Source organism: Tympanuchus pallidicinctus, unplaced genomic scaffold (genome assembly GCF_026119805.1).
Source record: "Tympanuchus pallidicinctus isolate F22 unplaced genomic scaffold, pur_lepc_1.0 scaffold1, whole genome shotgun sequence".
In the NCBI taxonomy this organism is placed as follows: domain Eukaryota; kingdom Metazoa; phylum Chordata; class Aves; order Galliformes; family Phasianidae; genus Tympanuchus; species Tympanuchus pallidicinctus.
The window spans coordinates 43027401-43051066 of record NW_026294618.1 but is presented as its reverse complement, the minus strand read 5'-3'; the positions used below and the strand labels follow the sequence as shown (position 1 = coordinate 43051066).

At 38.1% G+C, this 23666-nt stretch overlaps 1 protein-coding gene across 4 annotated transcripts in view; it reads right to left on the bottom strand.

The window, feature by feature from the left end:
- The window catches only part of AFG1L (AFG1 like ATPase), a 65419-nt gene that overhangs the window by 8475 nt on the left and 33278 nt on the right, over positions 1-23666 (bottom strand). For 3 of the 4 annotated variants that reach the window (XM_052689514.1, XM_052689524.1, XM_052689534.1), the window contains 3 exons: positions 11607-11689; positions 7998-8068; positions 7641-7741 (listed from right to left, as the gene is read on the bottom strand). The exons of the other annotated variant lie outside the window; for it this stretch is intronic. In XM_052689514.1, the coding sequence (XP_052545474.1) occupies positions 7641-7741; positions 7998-8068; positions 11607-11689 (255 nt within the window). The remainder of the gene's footprint in view (positions 1-7640; positions 7742-7997; positions 8069-11606; positions 11690-23666) is intronic. 4 annotated transcript variants of the gene reach the window in all.

Below are 23666 nucleotides of genomic sequence, written 5' to 3'. Positions count from 1 at the left end.
GCTCTGATGGCGTTCCAGAAATTCTTCTGGTGACAAATAGGAACAAGGAGAGCTTCTCACCAACCAACCTCACAGGCAAGGATCGAAGACCCAGACTCTAAGCCAGTTCCCCCATGTGCACTTTGGTGAATCACCTGCTTCCCTATTCACAACCACACGACTTCCTTGTGACATCTGTGGGAAAGAATTACTACACGTTCGAGTACTTTTAGCAGTGTTAAAGAGCAGTATGTATTGTATCTTCAGCTCCGAGTTGCACATACTGTTTACTTTCTCTCCAGTTTCAGTCCCCCTGCCATTATTATGGTGTGAAAATGTTCAAGAAAGTCAAAGGAACCAGTGGGCAAACACTGCAGAGCCAGCCCACTTAGCATCTCACCGCTGGAGAAAGGTCAAGACTATTTGGAAAACAATCATAGTGAGTGCTAAAGAAAACAAGGCAGACTGTAAAAGCATGACACATCATGTGAAGAAAGGAAGACATTATACTACTTTTGCTTCTTTCTACTGCCATAAAAACGTTTTTAATAGATGGTTACAATACGCATCCTTATCACAGCCAAACAAGGATTCAACCTACTTCAGCAGCACAAGAAGCAGGCAGTTCAAAACTCCTCTACTTAAAGGAAGGCAGATCATTCTGAGTGTTTTAACAAGAATTTCTGAAACACCTACATCAGTAATGAGTGGTGATATTCTTTCAGAGGGGATGGAAATGTGCCTTTGGAGACTCCCAGATCTTATCAGAAAGATCTGAGCCAAGCAGCCATGACTGTTTTAGCACCCCCCCGCCAAGACTTGAGTCTGGTGAGACACAACAAAATCCCTGAAGAAGCCAGCTGTTGTACACAGCTGAGCTGTATAGTTCTCCACATAGAAAAGTTCTCCAACCCTCTACTTCTGGAGTTGAGAAATACACAGCCCTGCAGATGGAGACAAGGCTTTTAATAACTTGCTCTCACTTTGCACAAGTCCTTCAAGAATTTCTGCCCTATTCTACAGTGAACAGTCACCAAACTCACTAATGCTCTGGGGACAGTTTAAAGCCCTGCCCTGACCAACTAACAGCAGCAAAGGAAACAAAGCCAGACTAATGGGTTCAAGGCCAGCTGACACCACTGCTAGAGATGCAGACTGTGTACTCTACACACAAAGGCTCCACCCAGGAGAGGATTTCCACTGTTAGAGCAGCCAACAGTCTGCCACTCAAACTGCCCTACAGTGCAGCAAGATCCTCAGTACTGGCTGGGTTCTGACTTCCAGCAATTGAGGCTTGGATAAGAGGACAAGATTAGTGAGAAACAATTTCAAACACTTACCACTGTCCCCCCTGTAAGTCTGCAGTACTGAAGTTTATTTTATGAACCTTAGCCAGCGATGGAAAGTCTTCTGTTTTTTGTTCAGTAGAGTACACAAAGGTATCACTTTCTCTGAAGTTGCTAATGAAGTTAAATTTCCTGCTAATATTAACACAGATATGTAATCTTCTAACTAGAAGTTAAGCCTGGTTAATCTGGTCCTCTGAACAGCATCCTACAAATACCTTAATTTGGTATGTGTTTCGGGTACTGTCTGATCTTCCTTCTGCTTTACTGGTTATTGATCAAAACTGAGCTTCAGAACCGTAGCACAATAATAACTGTCAATAACCATTTGTTACCCACTCTTTCACCTAATGAGATTTTTGTTGTCTTGCACAAAATGTTAACAGATACGAATTTTTCTCATGGTACTGTTATTCCTGGATGTAAAACTGCTGTAGATTTTTGTCATTAACTCTGATGCCAGGAATCACTGTTTTCTAGGCATTGCACTAATGCAAAATGCATTAGCACTAGCATGGGCTAGCCTCCTTACAGAGTGCTTACCCCACTTCAGCCTGCTGGAGACTGAGTTCTTGTCTTCATTTGTTTTTGTTTTTCTCTCTACTTGATGCATTTTCAGCCATCATCATCTCAGTTTGAGTAGGATGTTTATTATTTGGAGCTCTCAGTGGACTGTTTTAAGAGTTAGTTGTCATCTGTTTCTATTATATATCCCATTAATTAAAGTAGAAAGCACCCATCTTTGGTGGTTCATCAATGACAAAACAGCTCATCTTTTAGAGGTTTGCCTGAAGAATAAAAAACACTTTACATGTGTTAGGAAAAGATATTTCATCTTAGGAGAAAATTTGCTTGTTGACATTGGAAGATGTTCCAGGGCTGCTTCCAATAAAACCCCAAGGAGTTGTAATTGACAGCAACTATAATTTAATGCAGCAACTCCAACACTTCAAAACTTCATAAAAACAAAATACAGTTTAAGACTATATAACATTTACAACTTACATATGAGACAACAACAAAAAATTACAAAGCTCTTTCTGCTGTTTCCTAAGGAGCCACTACTACGGCCGATGAAACAGAGCATCAATGTTCATTTTAAGATCACAATTCAAGTAAGGAACAGCAAACACTGAAGAACAGACCTGTGACACATCTACATCAAAGTTTAAGCAAAAACAAAGCATTTAGGGTGTAGGTAACTTGGTGAAGAAATTTAAAGAGTCTTAAGGCAGTGTGAACCTTTTAGAAAATGTGGCTGGTCAAAGGCAAAGAGGACTTCACTGAAGCCCTATAATTAACCTGGGAATTTAATGAAGAAGGCAACTTCTTAGTAAGTTTTACCAAGGGGTCTTGTGAGGAAAAAAAAAAAAAAAGGAAGCATATCATTGCGTCATTAAAGATCACATCAGAGGGCATACCAAGGAAAGTTCCAAATAATAGTATTGATTTGGTGTCTCCTAACTAACATCGTGAGTCAGTCTGAAACTTTAAATCCTGTAGCCTGCCTCAATATTGCTTGATAGAAGGCTACATAACTTGTTTGCTGAAATATAAACTGATTGATCTGTTATTCTTTCTTTTAAATATGCTTTAAAGTACGTTTTAGCTACTCTCAGTATGAAACCTCCCCCCAAAAAACCCAAAACAACCTACCCCTCTTCACTGTTAATCACACAAACAGAAGACACATTGAAAAAACTGACAGTTCAGACAAATGTTAGCCTGTGCAACCTTCTCTGAGATCTCTTGAATATATGACATCTGATAAAGTGTTGAATGGCATTACCCAATGCTTCCTCCCGCCCTGTAGGGCCCTTGACCCACCCAGGGTACAGAACAGAGATTCTCACATAATGCATATTTATTAGTACGGGTTTTGTCCTCTTTACTGGTATGTCACAAGGCCTCATTTTTCATGGACTTTTCAAATACTCATGTTGAAGAAAAATCGTGCATTTCTTCTTTGGCTTTTGTTACCACAACAACTTCACTCGTAATGAATTTATCTCCACAACTACGGCTGTGAATCAAGAAAGTGATACTGTCTGTAGAGTACAGAGGACAGAGAAATTCGAGCTACAGGTAAGCTTTTGGTACTAGACCAACGTCTTCCGAAACTCAGTCTTGCAGGTTTCCTGGATGACACCAATTCAAAGCAGAATTCCTGCTGACTTCAGCTACAGCCATGACTATTGCAAGTTACGCTACAGAGACATGAGCAAGTCTAGAAAAACGGTTATGATTGCCAACAGTAAAGAGGTGGGTATTTTGTTTTCGTTTTTTTTTCTTAGAGGAATAGCATTTTGGTACTTTACGTCACCATTCTTTAGGTTACCCATCCATAAAATCAGTTTTATAGGTACTGCCAGCAGAGGGCAGCAGTTGCTACGCTCAAGAGAGAGGAAGACTGAAAGACCAGACTGGGAGCTGAACAGTACCTACTCACTCCCTTAGGACCTTGGAGAATGAAATACAAGGTATGCTGTCGCCTCAGTTATTTATACCAGATCAGGAGTCAAGCCAAGCTGTCACAACAACCACGTTTAAACAAAATTTTAAAAGAAAAGTGAAGAAAGAGAACTGGCAGAGAGTGATTTTTCTATGGCTTAATGAATACTGACCTTACTGTGCGTGCACAGAAATGAAACTTTGCTTTGATGGGGTATGATTAAAAAGGAACAAAAACACAGTTCTGAAAGATTACACCAGAGAAGCACATTTTACAGGAAGCCATTCTAATAAGCAGATAACTACCTTCATGCCACCACTCACAGTACTGCCACATAAGCCCCAGACGTGGCACAGACCTGAAAAATTGCTATTTATTTTGCTTTAAAGCAACTCAAATAGATCAATATTCTGTCACTCCATATTTTATAGTTTCCCACATGCTTATGTAATCCAGTAAAACTTTAAAAAAAGAAAAATTTCAACATTTGAATTGAACTGAATCAGCTAAAACATGTAACTTTCCTCAGTGAGGAAACCAATGTAAAAATTAGCACTAGCAAATCAGCTGCATGCCACATGTCTCTGTGTTTTACTTCTTTACAGATTAATTGGCAACTGTTAGTTATTAATACCTGATGCATTATTTTAGACCTACTGTTGATATGGAAAAAAAAAATTATAGTAAGACGTGAAGCAAGATAATAAACTATAATACTATGTAGGTCACTCTGAAAGTAATGCCTCCTATTTATTTCCATGGAAACTACAACAGACACAGAGAGCACAATAACTATGTTTGACAGAGCAAATTCTCAGCTACAAAACACGACTTTTCAACACTGTCACCACTATCACCTATGCATTTTTGCCAGTGATGTAATAATCAGCACCAGTGGAGGTGATCCACTGTCGCTGTCATCACAGCTGAAACGCAGCAGCCACTGCCTCACTGTGCTCACGTCCACCGTTTGGTCCCCATCAATGTTTGGCAAGTGTCAACGAGTGTCAGTGGGTGCCAGTTTTTTCTACATGGAGGAACTCAGTGACACACCTTTGCTTCATACTTCCATGTCAGATGTTGTTCTGTCAGACTGCTCCTCTGCTGCTGTCGGTCACACAGCAACAACACCTAATGGGGTTCTGGCGGGAAGGTTCAACCTCTACTGCCGTACCGCCACCATCTGCCACTGACACTGTGGGCCAATAATGAATAGGAAGCATTACTTTTGGAGCAGCTATTGTAAACAGAAGTCTGAACAGAGTTGATACATTCTAATATGAAGCCTGCTTTTCATCATAGAACGTTCCCATTCTATATGCATGCTTCAAACCGACTTCATGTGAATATACGACACGTATTTATTTGTAAAAAAATCAGTTATCTACTGTGTTTCTGAGAGTAAAGCTATTACTTGCTCTCAAGTTAAACTTCCCTTTACAAGCGACTGGATGAGAAATTGTGCTTCTGTGTTGTGGATCAAGAACGTCAAATTTGTAAGAAAGTTGTTTTGGTGTCAGGAAGATGCTTTATACACGATAGGGCACCATTCAAACCACAGGAAGTGACTGGCCTTGGCAAAATGCACTCTGCAATCACCACACAGACTCATGGTAGAGTAAGCACTGCACAAAGGGTAGCGACAGCAGTGATCCCAGCACCCTCACATCTCTGGCTAAAGACATTTTAAGACCGGAAGAGATCTTGAGATCACCAACTTCCCTAAATTTTACAGGCAGTCAGCCTAAGAACAATTACTATTTTAGGTCAAACACCTCTTCCTAAAATTATACACAGTTTGGACACAAAACATAGCACAAGTAGGCTCTGCCATTTCCTTCAGTACTTGGGGAAAGTATGCTGCTGCTTTTTTTTTTTCCTTTAATCTGAATCTCTCTGCATTCTCTGGCTTTCATCACGTTTCTTCTAGATTTAGGAGCCCATTAATACCTCTATTTTTTCCAACTAAGACAGCTGTGTGTTACAAAACTATCTTCCAGTCCTCTTTTTGACAAACCGAACAAAACGAACTGTAAATCTGTCATGCGAAGGCACAAATTCTCCAGCTTCAACAATTTGTGCCTTTTTCAACAGCCTCTTCAGAATTTTCTGTATCTTCCCAAAAATTCTGATGTCAAAACCATAGCTAACATTCTGCCATCAATCTCACAGTGCTGCTTCCAAAGCTAAAATAGTCTTTCTACCCTCCTTTCTATGCCACCAACCCAGGAGAAATCAGGCCTCAGTGCTCCAGCATTCCATTTGGTAACAACCCATCTGCAAGAAATATTTTTATACATTAGTTAACTAACTTTTCAACCCATTTAACAGATAGTGCCAATTTCTTAGTAAGAACACCATGTAGAAAAGTCAGCCTTCTCTGCAAAATCAGGGAGACTGAAATTCATTTCATTTCCATTCTTTAATTATCTACACTATGAAACCAGAACCAAATTTTCCAAGACCATTTCTGTACTAAAAGCTGACTGATAGACTGAAGGTATACAGGTCCTACTCGGGTTTTTTGCCTGTTTGTCTGTTACCACTGGCACACAGTAGCACTCTAGCACTCTGGAATGTCACTTGCAGAATATTCACTTTAAATAAAAGCCCTGTCAAAGATCTCAGCCCAGTTTTCCAGCACTAATGATCTGAAATGCATTTGCAGGCTATTTATAACATATTCTCAAATTATTAACAGATTGAAAGTTATTTTACTACTCTTCAGTGAAATACATATTTTACCCTGCTTCATCTAGAACTAAGTTTTTCTTGAAAAACCTTTTTCTTTTCCCACGTCGTTATTAAAGGTTCAGTCACCTCCTCTGAGAAGAAGCCAGTAATGTTCAGGTAATATAAACTGTGCCAAAATTCCTGTCTTACTTGACAAAAACAAAAACTGGTTTTGTTTGAAACTGAAAGTCTCCTTCTCTGGAGATGTCCAAGACCTGCCTGGATGCCGACCTGTGCGACCTGCTGTAGGGAACCTGCTTTGGCAGGGGGGTTGGACTCGATGATCTCTGGAGGTCCCTTCCAACCCCTACAGTTCTGTGATTCTGTGAAAGTCCCAAACCTACAGTCTGCAATGTAATTACCTGAAAAGCACTTTCACTGGTTATCACCTCAGTAGCTACAAGGAAGTGAAAACAATGCTACAATCAAAGGATTGGTGAACATACTGGGAAAAAAAAGAACAAAAATGCTGTCAGCCCTGCTAAGGGTTGTGATCACATCACAGTAACTTCGGGTGTAAGGCTCCTGGGGGAGGACTGTCTTCACACCCTGTGAGGTCATACACAGACGGCATTTCAGGAATTGTACCCACACACAATCACAAAACACACCTAATAGAATTTGGCAGTATTTAAAGAAATATAGCAAGTTTTTAAGAAAGCCTGGGACTAAATAGGCCTTGTACAGCTAGTCACAACTAAGGAATGCAACAAGAGATTAGAGCAGCAGCAAAGCATTCATCTGACAGCAGCAGGATTACTGGTCTTTTGCCCAAGTACAAACTTATAACCCAAATTTTAAAAACAGTATTTGGATGCTTTTTATATATGATTATGTTTTGTCTCCTAATATTCCAACAATGATGCTAGGCCAGGCACAGACTGCAGTAGGATTTTCAAAGACAATGTAATTAAAAGTGAATTTACCGTATAATTAAAATGATTATTGTTCTCTTGGGAAGTTTTGTTGTTTGGTGGGGTTTTTTTTTTCCTTTTAAATTCAAAATCTTTCTGCGGGTGAAAAAAGCTTTTAATTCAGTAAGACTTGGAAAAATAGTAAGTTTGTACGGTGTTTTTTTAAACTGTGAAAAGTCTGAGCGTTAACTGATCTAGATTTGACTGGGTACTCACTCTGTCACACAGCTCTTCAAATGTGAAGTCTGCAATGGTTCCACACGCTTTATTCAGCCTCAGCTCTCTGCCTTGCACTTTTAGAATCCTTGGTCTAGTTACTATGGGAACATGAACAAAGACTCAATCTTCTCTGGATAATTACTATAAAATTCATCTCTTACAGATAGGAAATGCATAGCTTGATGAATAATAGCACATGATTCAACACATAAATTAGACAAAATGCTGATACAATGACTGCCACTTGAGTGTGGCATCAACCCATATACAGCAATGGAACTTATTAATTGGTCAGTGGAGATTGGGCATTGTGTTCTAAATGTATTCTCTTTCAAGAGAAATTAACTTACGTACAATCATTTTGTTTCTGAGCCAGCTCATCAAACAACTTATCCATGACAGCCTCCACATCAGCTTCACTTGTGCTACAGTGAAAAGAATAATAGAATATGAAATTAATAACACTTGAAGCCAACATCAAACAGCTGCCTGAGCCTGCTTAGCTTTTTGCCCATGAAAAAGAGAACAGGATGTTATGCTCTAAATACAAACATTAGATTTAGAATACACTTAAAAGTAGAGAATATTAACTCTCAGGTAGATGATTCTGCCTTATTTGCATACACTGAAAGACTTCTGTGTTTTGAGCCGTTTCCAGTAATGAGGCAATACAGGCAGAGCAGATCCATTAACACTATGTGTACACAATGAGAAAAAAGGCTTCTGGCTCTATCTAGCATGCAAAATAAGAGCAAATAGACAAGGCAAGGCAGTCAAGCACCTAAAGAAGTATCCTTTGAAATGTCTGAAGGGACTTCTTGAAATTAAATATTAGAGCAGCTTTATGGAGAGAAAAAAAAAAATCAAGTCAACTGATTGTATTGAACGAAATGTACACAGCTTGTAAAATTAAAGTGAGATTCATAATGCCAGCATTAGTAATTGTATCTGCTTCATTTTTTCTACCGACCCATAGAACACTGTTTTGGAAAAGGTCAACCACAGGTAAGGAAAATGTGTAATATCTGTGCACACAGCTGAAGTTTATGTTCTACTTCTGATACCACAAGAATGATGTATCAGTACAATCAGAGAATTTTTTTTCCCCACAATGGTTTACAAGCCCAAACTCTTCGTGTCCATCTTCCTTAAATAAGACAGTATGTCCAGCTGAGTTCAAAAGCAGAGAACAGTAAATTAAGGTGACAGCACACAATGAACCTGTGCTAAAATATATAATGCTTCCTTGAAGCTTGTATAATATTTGGTGCAAAAAGTCTACCTTTATAGATAGCAGATGCACTTAAGTTGTGTTGCTGCACACAGACATCCGTAAAGCGACAAGTGACGATCAGCAAATCACACAAATATTTTCCTCTTCATTAAGCCTTAAGCATCTTAAAAATGTTAAAAGCAAAACTGAAATAATTACTTTAGTAGTTCAAAATTAGTGATACCAAACCTTGTAGACATAGAGGATCTGGGGGAAAAAGACTTCTGCAAGTTCTATTTGAAACCCTCAGAATAAAACCGTTCTCAGTAGATTACATCAGATAAAATATGTTGCAAAAGAATTAGATTTCTAAAAAAAAGTGAGAAATGAAAAGGAACAGACAAAGCCAGAACAAAGCCATACAACAGGGAGGAGAGCACTTACGTATCAGAGAACATGCACCCGTGCATGCATGTACCTGTCACAAAGTGTGATATAAAGACTACAAGAAACACACAAACATGACACAAGGTGGATATTTGTACCTAACTACCAAGAAAGTTTGTTTTGAAAATAGACACCTGAGACTGAGATCAAGGAAGTTGCTTTGATCAGTCATCATGTAATTATGTTACACTGATTGCTTTCAGATGAGTAAAAGCAACTTAAAGCAACTCCTAGATGCAACCCTTATTCGAAATGAAGAAAAGACTGCACAGATTATGAAGCACAGATTATGTGAGGAGTTAAAAAAAGTTATGATGATGGCATTATAACCATTAGTAGTGGAATGTACATACGTTGAACAAAAAGATTTTCTTTGGGGGAAAAGACTAAATGAATTTCAAAAATCTGAAGCAAAATACTATACAGTACCTAATAATTAAGAAAAAATACACACACAAAAAAAAACACCACTAAGTGAGTTCTGTAAGGCTGAAAGTTCTAATGAACAAGTCTGAATAGAAGATTAAATGCAATTCCCTCAGAGAAAGAGCGGACAATGAGGCTAAGCATCTTATTTCCAATGGCAGCTTCTGGACTTCTGTTTTTCCACTGCTTCCAAATGAATTACTAAGTTCTAAAGGTAGTCAACATCCTTCCAATGTCAGAACATGGAAAAGACTTTTCAGCAATGTCTACCATTCTCTCGGTCTCAAGTTTCTCAGCAGAACACCATGAAATGCACGGAAGAGCAGCGCTCCTGGGCCTTACTCACACATTCCTTCTCCTCTGAGAAGCAATGTCACTTAGCCTGTTACCTATGGGAAACCACATGTGCAGTCTTCATTTACTTGGAGTATGGACAGCGAAGAAAAGAACACGGTAAGGGCTTTCCACAGCTATCGAACAGAAGGTCACAGAGTGCACCAGGCACTGAGCACAGCTTGAAGCAAGGACAGCTGTGTAGGGACCAGAGTAAGAGCCACAGGGACCAACTCTGAGATAACAGAGGCGACTTCCAGCAGTACCTCCAAGAAGACAACATGAAACTTAAAAAACTCAAAAAAAATAAAATAAAATAAAATAAAATGGAGCTACACAGGAATACAGAGCAAGAGATTTTTTTCTTGACCTTGTTTGCAGATGCAGAACCTCCATTTAAGCTGCACTTTCCATACCTAGGATGTTGTAATTTCCTTCCAGAATTAGCTGGAGCTGAGTATGTTCCTTTTATACATGTGAACGAGTAACAGTGGGGCCAGGCCCTAACAATCTTGCAATGAAAGAAGCAATGAAGGAAAGCATTCAAACGTTCAATAGGTTTGGAAGAAAACGGAGGAAGAAATCTGCCATTTCATCCACATTTTCCCGAAACAATTTACCTGCTGCAATTCTGCCTGTCAGTACTTCTTTCAGACAGAAAAGTAAAACTTCTAATTTTATAGTGAAGCAGCAAGGGGGGCATGTTTGATTCATGACAGAGGTGGAAATACTGCACCCTTCTTAAGGCAAACATGATTTTAAATCCATATTATATGCCAGGTTGAAAGATATCATGGTTAAAAATCTTATTTTAGGCTACTGTCTGCCTTACTCATTTTGTTACCAATTGAATAATATTGTAATTTAAGAGCAAATAAGAGACAGAAAAATGCCTGCAATGTAAATGTTTCCAAGTAGTTTTTAAAAAAGGACATTTCTAGTAGGCAGATAATGCTGCAACTGTGAATGTGATCTTTAAAGACATTTATTTGCAAACACAGAATGAAGTGCTGAAGAAATTTTGTCACAATAAACAGAAAATGTCAAAATATGAGTTTACTGTTTTTTTCCAATGCACAGCACTGGAAACACCCAACACGAGATGAATCCTTGTCATTGGAAACACCCAACATTAAATGAATCCTTGTCATTAGATTTCTACAAATACTTAATTACTTAAATACAATAAGGATGTTCTTCTATTATAAGAGAATTGTGCAATCTCTTACAAGAGGATATTCATTACTTTCTAACCATCTGTCACTTCAGTTCTCCAAACACCACACCTCCCCAGAAAATCTAATTAGTTTTTATTCAGTCACACATTATAAACGATGCTAGTGTGGGTACTGAAAATGTAGTTTAATGAAGTTAATATCGAGGCATAATGGAAGGCGGTTTGCTGAACAAAATGGACCAGAAAGCAAAGAAAGGAAAAGTCACAGCCTGCTAATTCTACTACACATTTTTCATCTCCCATTCACTAGGAAATTATTGGCTAATAAGGAAAAAGAGGGCAAATACCTCACTGTAGATCAACTTACAGGTAGTACAGTTTTCCAGCAGCAGGAAGCACTCGTTTCCTGTAGTCTATTCCAGAATCAAGCTGGACTGTGCTGCAGTATTTCTACAGGGAGGGAAAAAAGAAAGAAGCTTTCCTCAAGATAATGCTGTAGTTATTACTGCTTGTATTAAATAGAAGGCACACTGCTGTGGCAAACTATCGGCATGAATATCACCTACAACCCAGATTTAAGACATAAAATTGAAGTCTCCTTTATCACTATTGAAGGAAAGCAATAAGCTGAAAATTATACACACATTCCAAACAAAAAACAAGTGACTGTTCTCAAAAATGTATCAGTTAGAAAATTTACGCAGATTGGAAGAGCAATAAACAAAGTGGGCATTGCTTAATAATTCTGACAGGGCTTTGTTTGGTGGTGGTGGGGATTAGCAGTAATTATTTTGACATTCAAGAATATAAATTTAAAAATAGGAAATGAGGAGCAATAAATGTTTAATAGATCACAACCAACTTCTAACAACAGAGATGACTAAAACTGCTACTCACCCAGCTAAAAATAGTTGCTTTTTTCCCTCTACTAAGATTAACAGTGCTGTAAGTCAAACATCATATATGTAAGCCGTACAGAGTCCTGCCACAAAATGCACTGAAGCATAAAGGGGAGTGAATGAAGCTACAAAAACCAAACCTTTTCTGTCAGTGTACCATCCATTCAGACAAAGAACTTTAAAAGAAAAAAAATTAAGCTTCTGAGTACAATACAGATGTCCCTGAGCATTCATACCTGCTGTATCAAACAGTTCTTTATTATTATTGTTAGTTATGCATGACCTTAAGGTTGAGAGCAATGTTCTCTCTAACCCCAGTGGGATTAAGATTTCACAGCCTCTACCAAAGGGAATATCTCTGTTTATCTATTAGTACTGCTGCCAACATACACCACTGCTAGCTGTTACCCAACCCCAAGCAGAAGAAACTGTAAAAGAAAAGGAGAGAAAGTTTTAACATTTTAGATAATATAACTCTATCAGCAATTTAACTAAACCAATCTATGTTGTAGGTAACTCAGCCCAATTAGAGTTCTTTGGGTTGGTGGAACCCACTAACTGATTCTGTGCTATCAGTGCACTGTGAACTACCAGTTTCTCATTAATATTCTCACTTAGCGTTTCATATTCTCTATCAAACTTTTTCAGATATCAAACCTGGAAATGTCAAATCTCACAGCAAGAACAAAACATCCTTAAATACCTGAATTACTATCCTCAGTGATTTAAGGGACAATGGCCCTTTTGAAAAAAAACATACTGCACAGGACTTTGCAAACACAAATATCTGCCAGAGTGACTGCGACGACTCACGGCATTCATTTTTGCCCCTGACAATTACTGAAGGCCCTGTAATTATTTTAAACCAGCTTCCAGCTTCTCTGCAGAGATATACAGAGAAAGAAAGATGATGAAGAAATGATTCTGAGAACACAGAATCCCGGGGAAACGCATGTATTTTTAATTGCGGTGAGAAAGCCATGCTAATCAAATCATTATGCCGGGCTAAGGCTACTGCAAACACAATAGCATTGGTGCTACAATATTATTACAATCTATTCCCTTTCTCTTGGTGAAAGCTTACAAAGGAAAAGAGTAATGGAGCAAAAGAAAAAAGTTGCAGAGGCATGTGATAACACGCGGAAGGAAAGGAGGGTGTGTGCGTTTTCTTCAGCATCAGGCAGGCAGGCAGGGCTGGAAGGGAGGATGCTGAAGTCTCAGTGCAAAGCTGTGCACTTGGCTGTTCCTTGATAAGCAGCCACGCTGGGCATCTTTCTGCCTACAGCTGTATTTTTTCAAAGTAGTAGATTAGCTCAAGTACTATCTTCTTCACATTAGCAGGAATAAAATCCTGCTATCAGGATGGAGGATGTGCAGATGTTGGAATTTATTTAGATTTTAGATATTCTGATATTTAGCAATACTGTTTAATACTTTTTTTTTTTTTCTTTTTTTTTTTTCCCTTTCTCTCCCCTGGAACAGATGGCAAATTTAGCATGAATTCAGCCTCATCTCTTTGGCCTTCAAGACAGGGTGCCAAACCACGCCACTCTTGCAGGGTGCTGTGATGCAAGACAGAGAACAGCAAACATGGAACTAGACATACTTAGGAGCGTGGCATGTTTTTTTCATTACTGAAAGAAAAAAAAATGCACCTGAAACACTGCAGCTGGTGTAAATTCATCGTGCTGATACTTACAGCCGTGCTAGCAGCTAGGCTGCTGATGACTGCTGTGAAAAGCAGGCCCTGTGCATGCTCAAATACAGACCAACAGTGGGGAAAACGACACAGGTCAGTGAGGCGTGCAAAGATACATAGGATGAAACACTTCAGTCTGTTTGCATTCTGCTTCCAAACTTCGTGCTTCTTAAACACGATCACAGTCTGTTCTGACTCATGATATTATACTACAGTGAACGAGTTTTGGAGATAAGAACTGGGGATGTAAATATTATTGACATAGATATGAAATGGGTGCATTGCTTCCAACTTCCCTCTCTTTTCTCATTCTTCAAAATAATTAGTGGTATTGATATTCAGGATAAATCACTATCGTTAACAACACCAGTGAAGAAGAACTTGTTTATAAAAAGCCAATTTATGGTCTGGGGCCCTTTTACAGCTATGAACAGTTGCCTGAAGGAAAGATACTACTTTTTCCTATTATCCTTATAGTGTATAATCATAGACATGCATCACACCACATTAGAATCCAAAATCTTGTAACATTACATAGCTTACTTGGAAAATACCTGTTAGATATCATGGACTATAGTGCCTTTCATCCAGAAAAGTAAGAGCAGCATCCAGTTCAGAGATCTATCAAATACGGTTCTTACAGTCCTACTGATTTTTTGCTTCCTTAGGAAGCCAAGGTCGACTTAACAAAACACACACAAGATGGAAACACACAATTCTGATACACAGCAGTTTTTTGTAACACAAGATACAAACATAGGTGACAGCTAACCGGCAATTCTGAAAAATGGAAAACATTCAGGGTTTTACTGTCTTTCCTTTTGGATCATCTTAAATTTTTTTGTACCACTGTACACCAACCCATGTTCTAAACAAGAACAGCCACAAAACTTTGCTAACCCTTCTGTGTGAATAAATACTGCAACTGTTTGCCAATAATTAATTTTACTGAGATGTTTTAAAGCACACTCCCAACTAGTGTTAGACATTGTATAAATATGTATAAAAAATAGATGGCCCCTACCATCAAAAGAAAATGCTATAATCTATATATCTGTTATAATCTGTAGAGCAATGTGTTTCCAGAAAGTGTTCCTTTCCAACACAACTGCTGTTGTTATATTGTAAGCTTGGAAGGCAGGAACAGCTTTCTCCTTATGTGAATGTACAGCACAGATCTGTAGGTACTACTGGAAAATAACAACAGTAACAACAAAAGCAAAACAGAAGCACGAGTAACACAAGCAATCATTAGATGATGTGGTGGAAGAAGTGGCTGCCAACAAAACATCACACAACCAATCCCTGTTGCGGGCACTGCTATTTCCACAAACTCAGCTCAGACTCCACACTGAGGAGAGAAAGGGTCCGACAGCAGCATCAAGTGAACTCAGGGCTGCTGTGGGAGGACTGCTTGCACCAACAGGCAGTAACAACAGCATTTCTCATCCACGCTGAGAATGTGCTGGTGGAGATTGTTCTAAAGGGGAGGGGGGGTTCAGCACTTGGTCACCTTCATTCAAAGCCAGAGTCAAAAAGGTCACAAGGAAGCTACGCACAGAGCAGAGATCTGAAGGATTTTCCTTTTGGGGTTTCCTTTGTAGGCAACGGTAGCCACCCAGGCTTTTTGTGTCTATACATGTAAACATTCACTTATCTGCTTCACAGGAGCACATGGGGCAAAACGTCCATATTTGTAAATGCCTTAAATGGTAAAAAAGGACAGCATGCAATCTAAACAAGAGAAGAAAATACAAGAAACTAAAACATGCATTTCCAGGCTAAGAATGTAAAATATTAGAATTACGAGAATAAAAAAAATGTATCCATGGTTGCATAATATGGAATTAAATGCCGAATGCCATGGAAGTCATGCACATTGAGTGCCACAGTGCATTTTCTCACTTCTTCAGAGCTGTCAGCAACATTATATTCCTCTTATTACAGAACAAGAAGAAAAAAAAACCCAATAGTATCATTCACAAATTCCACAAACTCTTAATTAAAAAAAAAAAAAGGCACATCTCTACTTCTTACCCTTACTTTTTTCTATAGCATGAAAAAACCACCCCAAAACCTAACAGAATTACATACAGAAGTTCTACTTTCTCCCTCTGTCTTCAGACTAACTTCTCCACCACCGAACTGATTAAATCCTGCAGATGTGATTGCACCCTCACAGTCACTAATCACCACCATGGAATTCTAATCAACAGTCAAAGAACTAACCAGTGGCTTCAGACTCTTAGTACTTAATTGTCAAAGCTGCACTTGTAACTATTAGTTTACATAGTTTCATATATATGGGCATATATATGTTTTATATATATATATATATATTATTTTTTTTTTTAAGATGGAGATCTACAATTACAAATTTCACTTGCTTGGGCTACATTTCTACTTCCCTTTTGATGAAAATGTGTAAAATTGAAGCTACAGCTCATCTGGTCTTTTCCTGTAGAACCACTTTCAGTTTCCGAGAGATTTTCTATTCTACTGAGATATTTCTAGTCTGATTTACCCTATTCAAATTAAATGCACAAAATTAATCAGTCATACAATTTATTTTGAAGTCATTTATGTATTTATGTATACAAAGAACAAATACAATTACAATACTGAAAAAGCAATTAGTAAGTCAAAAATACAGCTTGATCATGCGCTCATTTCCAGTGAAGTAGTAGAAAAACTTCCTATTTCAGAAGGAAAAGAAACAAAGCCTTAAGGCTGAGTTCAAGTCAGAACACTTAAAATGACAGTCTTCAGACAGAATAGTTAAAATAAAATTCTGAGTAGAAAGTTATTAACCATAGACTTACAATGTTTTTCTTCTTGTAAGCACCTCTGATATTCCTCTGGTGCTGCATTCCTGAACGGTAGCTATTAAAATGCTTGAACTACTTAAAATACATGATGTGGTGGTTTCTTAAGGAGAGGAACAAAAGGTCTAGAACATTTCAAGATGGTCCAAGCGAATTGGAGAACCTGCAATTTCTCACCATGTTTGCTTCCCATGTATCACAGTAAGATATATGAAGTGCCAATGGCCCTGGAGTCCGGGACAGACACTGCACTAAGTAAAATACTTTCCTGTTAACTCAAGTACCGTGATCAGCTCATGACCCTCGATGATGCTGATGAGCAACTATCTCTTAATTTTATCCAAGACTGCTGTAGGCCAACTCAATCGTCATTCTCTGTTCCAAACTCTAATGGCATTTAAAATAAATAAATAGATAAATGAAAAATCCTCAAAAGCGTACATTATCTCCTGCTGGCCTACAAGAACAGACAAACCCTATCTGAGAACCCCAGAGAAGGTATAAAGTGACAGAGACAGAAGTGATTCATCTTGGGATGATGATTACCCTAATTTCCACACCTGATGAGCATCCTCAGCCTGTCACACTCAGGTCACAGCTAAATGAGAAGTGTAACTTCTAACCACTCTGATATTTCTTCCATCTATCAAATCAGAAAGCAATGAGACTGTTCACTGGCAATGTTTCTCCTCATACACATCCATCCATCCAAGGAGAGAAACATTCTCCCAGAATAACAGTGCATAAATACACCTCAAAAGCCTTGGCCTGCAACAGAGAAAGAGTTCCTAGGGTAAACGAAGCTCACCAGAATGACTCACTTAGCCTCAAGTTATCCACTAGAAATGTATTTATTTGATCTTATTTTTTTTTGCCTAAGTGATTTGAAGAAAGGGTTTCTTCATCCAAAGGATATCATTACAGTGGATGTTTTCCCAAGTGTTTCACAACTCTGGTAGAACAAGAATCCTCTCAAGTCAGTTGCAGTGTGCCATTAAAAACATGTTTTCTGACCTGCAAGGCATACTGCAGGCTTTACCTTTAGCCTAGTCTCCAATTTATCAGCAAGCAGCAATCACCAGCATGCTTCAGAACATGAAACTGGTCTGACTGGGACTTGTGCTGAGAGAACCACGAGAAACACATGCTGTGCTTCCTCAGCTCCATTAGGAAACCACCCTGACAGTTGCAGGCAAGCATGGCACGGATGCAGGACCTTCCAAGAGCTGCTCACTTTATTCATGCTTAAAATTGGCCCTGTTAAAAACAGAGTTTGTAACATGCCTAACTTTCTCCTACACAGATTCATGAGACTACAGATGTCCTGGTGGGGAGAGGGAAGGAGAAAGAATCATCAGGTATTTTGTGATGGATAAAAACTTGGTCCAAGCACTCTTGGGTATGCATACAGTTTTTGGTCTTCCTGTTCACATGTTGCTGAAACAGTAGACTTTAAAGAAAATGTCAATGAATCCTCATAAGCACTATATGTGACCTCTGGGGTAATTAGCAATCATTCAAAAGCAACAACACTAAAATGTTCTATTCTTTATTACTGTCAGCTCTTGTCTTGATCAGCATTTTAATAAAGATGGTTCATTGCTAAGACAGTTTCATGAATCAGTCATAATTACATTCTGACATGCAGTGAATAGTAAAGCAAAACTAAATATCACTTCATCAACCTTTCTAACCTTTATGCAAGTATTAACTGTAAATAATTTTTACACAATCTTACAACAGAAAATCTGCATATTTCTTAGCTTTGTACATACTCTACCCTAACTGAATTTGCTGTGACCTATACCTGGAAAAAAAAAATTAATCCTACAATCAGACATAATTACTTAGCATGATATTCAGGTGTTGCCTTTCACAGATCAAATCAACTTCAAGTACAAAAGCCTGCCTGATCTATAAAAAATAGTGCAATGCTGTAAGGAGTTAACTGATTTTTTAGTCCTTTCTCTCCCATGTTCTTCATTACTTGCAATAAGGAAATACAGGGAATTGCTGCAATAGCCTTGGACAGCAGTGTTTGTTCCAATTTTTAATGTTGGCAAAAAAAAAAAGAGGAACAATTTCAAAATCTGACTAAGTATGCTCACAGTGTCAATAAAACTAATAGTTTGGATGATTTTAGAACATCTTATTTGCGAACTGTTTTTGAATGGACTTAAAGCACAAAGATCTGGGAAGCCAAATACTACTAACAGAATTTTTTAAATGGATCTCTGTCTTACACTGTGACAAGAACGCGTTAAACTGAAGAGTTCAGCATCGGTAATATTCAGAATTAAAATGAATTCAGTGGAAGTTGTGCAAGTTTACATTACAGTCCTCAAAACTTTTAACAACTAAGAAAGCCTGCTATTCTTGCTACCGCAAGGAACATAAGATCCATTGTAGGACTTTTCAATAACTTATTTTAAGATCTATCTATAAATCAGCTACCCCCTAAGAAGAGGAAAAATAGACAATTAACTTGTAAAATAATGGTGCATGCATAAAGACAGAGACTCTTAAAATGCACTGTTACGTGAACAGTATTTCAGATAATCAGACAAAAGTGCAAGAATTCAGGCGGTACAGATGTGGCAGTTCTGAGTAGGAGACAAGTAGTCTCTCCTTTTTGCAGGCAAGGAACAGAATAATAGCAAACAGCAAACTTCCAGCGCAGTATTACACTGAGCAGCTTTCCTCATTTCACATTGCTTAGGAAAAAAGAAAAGTGCCCTTGCAGACTAAATGTAAATTTAAAAAAAAAAAACAAAACCAACAAAGATTGTATAAGATGCAGTTTTGCTAAGGAGCCACAATGACTGTAACTTTCAATCTCCTAATAAACGAGCCGTGCTGCTCCGTGAAAAGCAAATTGCCAAGAGTTCACTCCGAATTTCTAGCACAATGTTTCATGAGCTAAGGGTCAAATTCACCCCCACCACATGTATTTCACTTGAATGACGCCCCAAAGTTATTTGTCTCCATTTCTTTTTTTGCTGTTGTTTTTTCTTTTTAACGTTTGATTCGTATTTCTTCTCCCAGCATTAGCCTTTGCTCCTGCCAGAGCTGTTGGCAGGCAGGGGGGAAAAAAAAAAAAGTATTGATTTGTGAAACTGGATTTCTCAGAATAAGAAAAAAAAATGCGATTAAGATCTAAACAAAGGCTAAAGATGGCTTACGCTTAGCTCTGATGAGGTCCACTACCTCATTACCAACAACTGAAAACTTCTGATGCATTTTGTTTCAAGAGAATCCAAAAGTCCTTGCTGTAAAGCAGACTGGGGGGTGCAGAGTCCATTCACTCTTTCTGTATCACGACCATTATGCGAGAAGTATAAAACACTGCCTTTATGCTGCCAAACCACAATGACTCTTCTTACATCAAAGCATTTTCACCACTAGGGTTTTTTTTCTCCGAAATTTATTCAAGCCGAGGGCAGGGAGACAACAATTCATACACGCTAATTACACCTAATTATCTATTCCTTTTTTTTTTTTTTTTCCACCAGCTTCGGCCAGTGTTATTTGCTATCTGGGTTTCTCACAACCTCCCCTTGCCCTGTCCATCCAGCTCAACAGTAAAGTCTTTGAAGAAAACAGTCGTGGCTTCTTAGAATTTTAACAATATAAGGTTCGACTCGAATTAAATAATTCTATTATTAGTTTTGACACATTTATGTGTTAAATATGAAGGCCTCTCGGTTAATTTGGCAAATTCCTCACATCTCTTCGTGGCTACAATCGCTGGTAACACCCTCTTGTAGGAGCTTCTCCTCATGCTTTCTTTTCATGATCTAAATGAAATGTTTATTGGATTAAAGTTCTTCTCTGCAGACCTCCACGGTGGCCTGTGACAAAGAGCTTAAAAGCTTTATTAATTGGCTCGGGCTTTTGAGGGGGAGGCAGGACCTCATTTCACATTACATCACAAGCAAATAAAACTGCCACGTGTAATTAGACTAATTTACCCTGATACAGCAGGAATCAGTGATTCCATATCTACGATATGCTTCGGTTTACTCCTTTTATTTGGAGAGCAAACAAACCAAGCAAGAATTTGGGAAATAGCAAATAAAGGAAATAAGGGAGGAGGAGGGCCCCGCATGGAGCTACAATAGGAAATGTTTTATCCTCAGATAAAGTTTTGGTCTGCCTCTAAATAAGCTGTCTAGGAGCGAGACCAGGCGTGTGTGTATAAAACAGCCATGGAAAGTAAACAAACAGCTGCTTGGTAATGGGAGAACGAGCTAAGGCAATAGGTACTTTATAATAAGCAGTAGTGCTTTAAGCTACAGAATTCGAGTAACCCCTGAGTTTAAATTTAAAACAGACTTTAAAGGCTGTATGCAGAAAGGGCTGATAAGCTCTAATTCGACACCTTGCTTTCTAAATACAACATTTTTTCAGTTCGGTCTCACAAATTTGTCACACAAATTACCCATAAATGACACTGAAATGGCACAGAAATACTTGCAATCATGCTATATTTTCTATTTTTACATGTTTAATTAGGTACACTTCACAAAAGATGAATGCCTCTATTACTCGCAAAGAGAGAGAACAAGAACAAATGCTCCTTCTACTTAGGAGTTTGCTTGGTTACATACTAAGAAGGGAAACAAAAGGCCTAACATCTTCAGTAATGAAAAAGTCAATTGATAGGCGAAGCCATCACAATATCAAAGGATTAATCCCAGCAATCCTGACTCAGGTGACAGTTCACAGGGGTCAGAGTGGCTGACACTGACCTCAAAAGCAGGTTTTAACTATTCAACATACTGAAAGCTGCTGGGCTATCACACCATTAGAATGGAACAAACTGACAAATCAATTTCATCAATGAGATGACTTTTTTTTTTTTTTTTTTAAATGAGCAGATCCTCCACTCAGCAAATCCCTGTATTTCCAGCACAGGTGGTTGGACAAAAGCTGAATGCACTATCAAAGAAATTTTATATCTACCAAATGCCTTTGTACAAAGCTAACTCGCACCAATTTCCTGAGGGGCAGCTCAAAATGTTTTAAATATTTTCACCTATTTCGCGTAAGTTATTGAAAAGTGAAAACAGTTTTCCATCTCTCCTTTCATTGCTTTGGAAAAGAGAGTATATTTTAACTAAAACTCAGCAGAGCAGATAAAAATGTCAATAAATAATCACCAACCCAATCTGAGACAAATAATAAACGCAACACAGCATACACTGATGCACCTTTCTATGTGAAAGGTGTTTACCAGGCTTGCTGTTAACAGTCATTTTAACCAAACAGTTGGAAAGAAATAATGAAATGAAGTTCACCATAGGGAGCTTACAGTAATTTCCTGTACTACTAAAACCAGACTTCTGGTTGCTTCTTTACTTTTAGTTCAAGCAGTACAGGTAACCAAAGTCAGCTTGACTTTACTGTTACTATTATTTTAAATCTGTACCTTTTATAGGTATACTCAGGCTATCAAAGCCCGTAAAACCTCCTGACTTTGAGCTGGGACTTTGTGCAGCTTCAGTTCTATTCTGGAAAGAAAATCTGACAATATGCTGAAGGTACGTATTCAATATTTTGACTTGGCTTGGCATTTTAAAACTTTGTACTACAGCTTCATGAAATCTTTGCAAATACAACTAGTTTAAAATTTTAGTTGATATACATCTAACTAGTTGAGGAAAAGTGTTTGCCTGAAGAAGCTACTGAATTAGAATTAGGATTCCAGAGCAGTGAATGATTGATGTAAAAATCTTCATTAAATGTCTATAGAAATTAAACTTGCCAAATTACTGTCAAACCAATAAATTAAATTTTACTTTCTCTTTCCTGAAAAGCCTCACTTCTGATCTTACATCAAGTTGTTAAGGATGCATGGCTTTATTTGTAAACTAACGTTAAAAGGTTGAGAAAGTTTTCACATTTTCATTTTGCTTTAAACTAATAATGTTGGAAGCATTTCTGCTGCAAGCACTTGATCAAAGTAACCAGTACACAAGGTTTTCTTGTCAAGAACTGCCTTTATAAAAAATCACTAAGGAGTTCCATGCACTTCAAAATTCTCAGTAAGAGACGCCGCAAGATTAAAAGCTCAATCAGAAGGGACTGAGTCTAATTGCAATTATAGAATTAAAAGATTTTTCCTTCCTAACACTTATCTCTGAAAAAGCTGTATTTTTAATAAAATTGCATAGACTGGAGAAGCACTCCTATCTGCTGCAGAGTCTAAGCCTTTCTTGAAAGAATATTCCATCCCAAAGAATTTCAGCCACAACAAACCAATCAACTGAGAGTATTTCCCTATTTAAGAAAACCACAACTAAGTTACAGCATGAAATAATCAGTGAAAATTCAGATCCCAAGCTATAGAAGATTTTAAAAGATCAGAACACTGGGATAAATGCAGATTGCAGAGGGGACCATGTGCTGAACTACAGATGCAGGCTGTAGGACCTGCACCTTTCAGGTGGGCCTAAAAAAAAGGTCACCAATTGCAACTCCCACAGTAGGCATGCAGCAATTCCGTGCCCCCAGTAGCCTACCTTCCAGAAAAGCAACGTGAATTCTACAAAAGCAACGTGAAGAAACTTTGCAAGGCACATTTTCCATAAACCACTGTTTCTCCTTTGTGCTTATCACACAGAAATCGGCTTACAATTGTCTTTGCGAGGAACAGGAACCCAAACGCAGATACCAGAACTATGTAATTTGAATAAAATGAAATGAAATGAAATGAAATGAAATGAAATGAAAGAAAGAAAAAAAAAAGATGAAAATAAACAAATCCTTGATTTAAGATGGAAACTATTTCACTATCATATGAAGACAGGGAAAAAGAGTTTTGCTACAGCTATCAGGGTATCTAGGAGCGGGTATCTAGGGTATCAGGGTATCTATCACTCCACTTTTGTAGAATAGAAAGACCCTGAAATCTGTACCATTTCAAGTGAAATATCTCTTCACAGAAACACTGCTGATATCTTCCATTCATCCTATCTTCCTAAGATGATTTGAAGGACTTT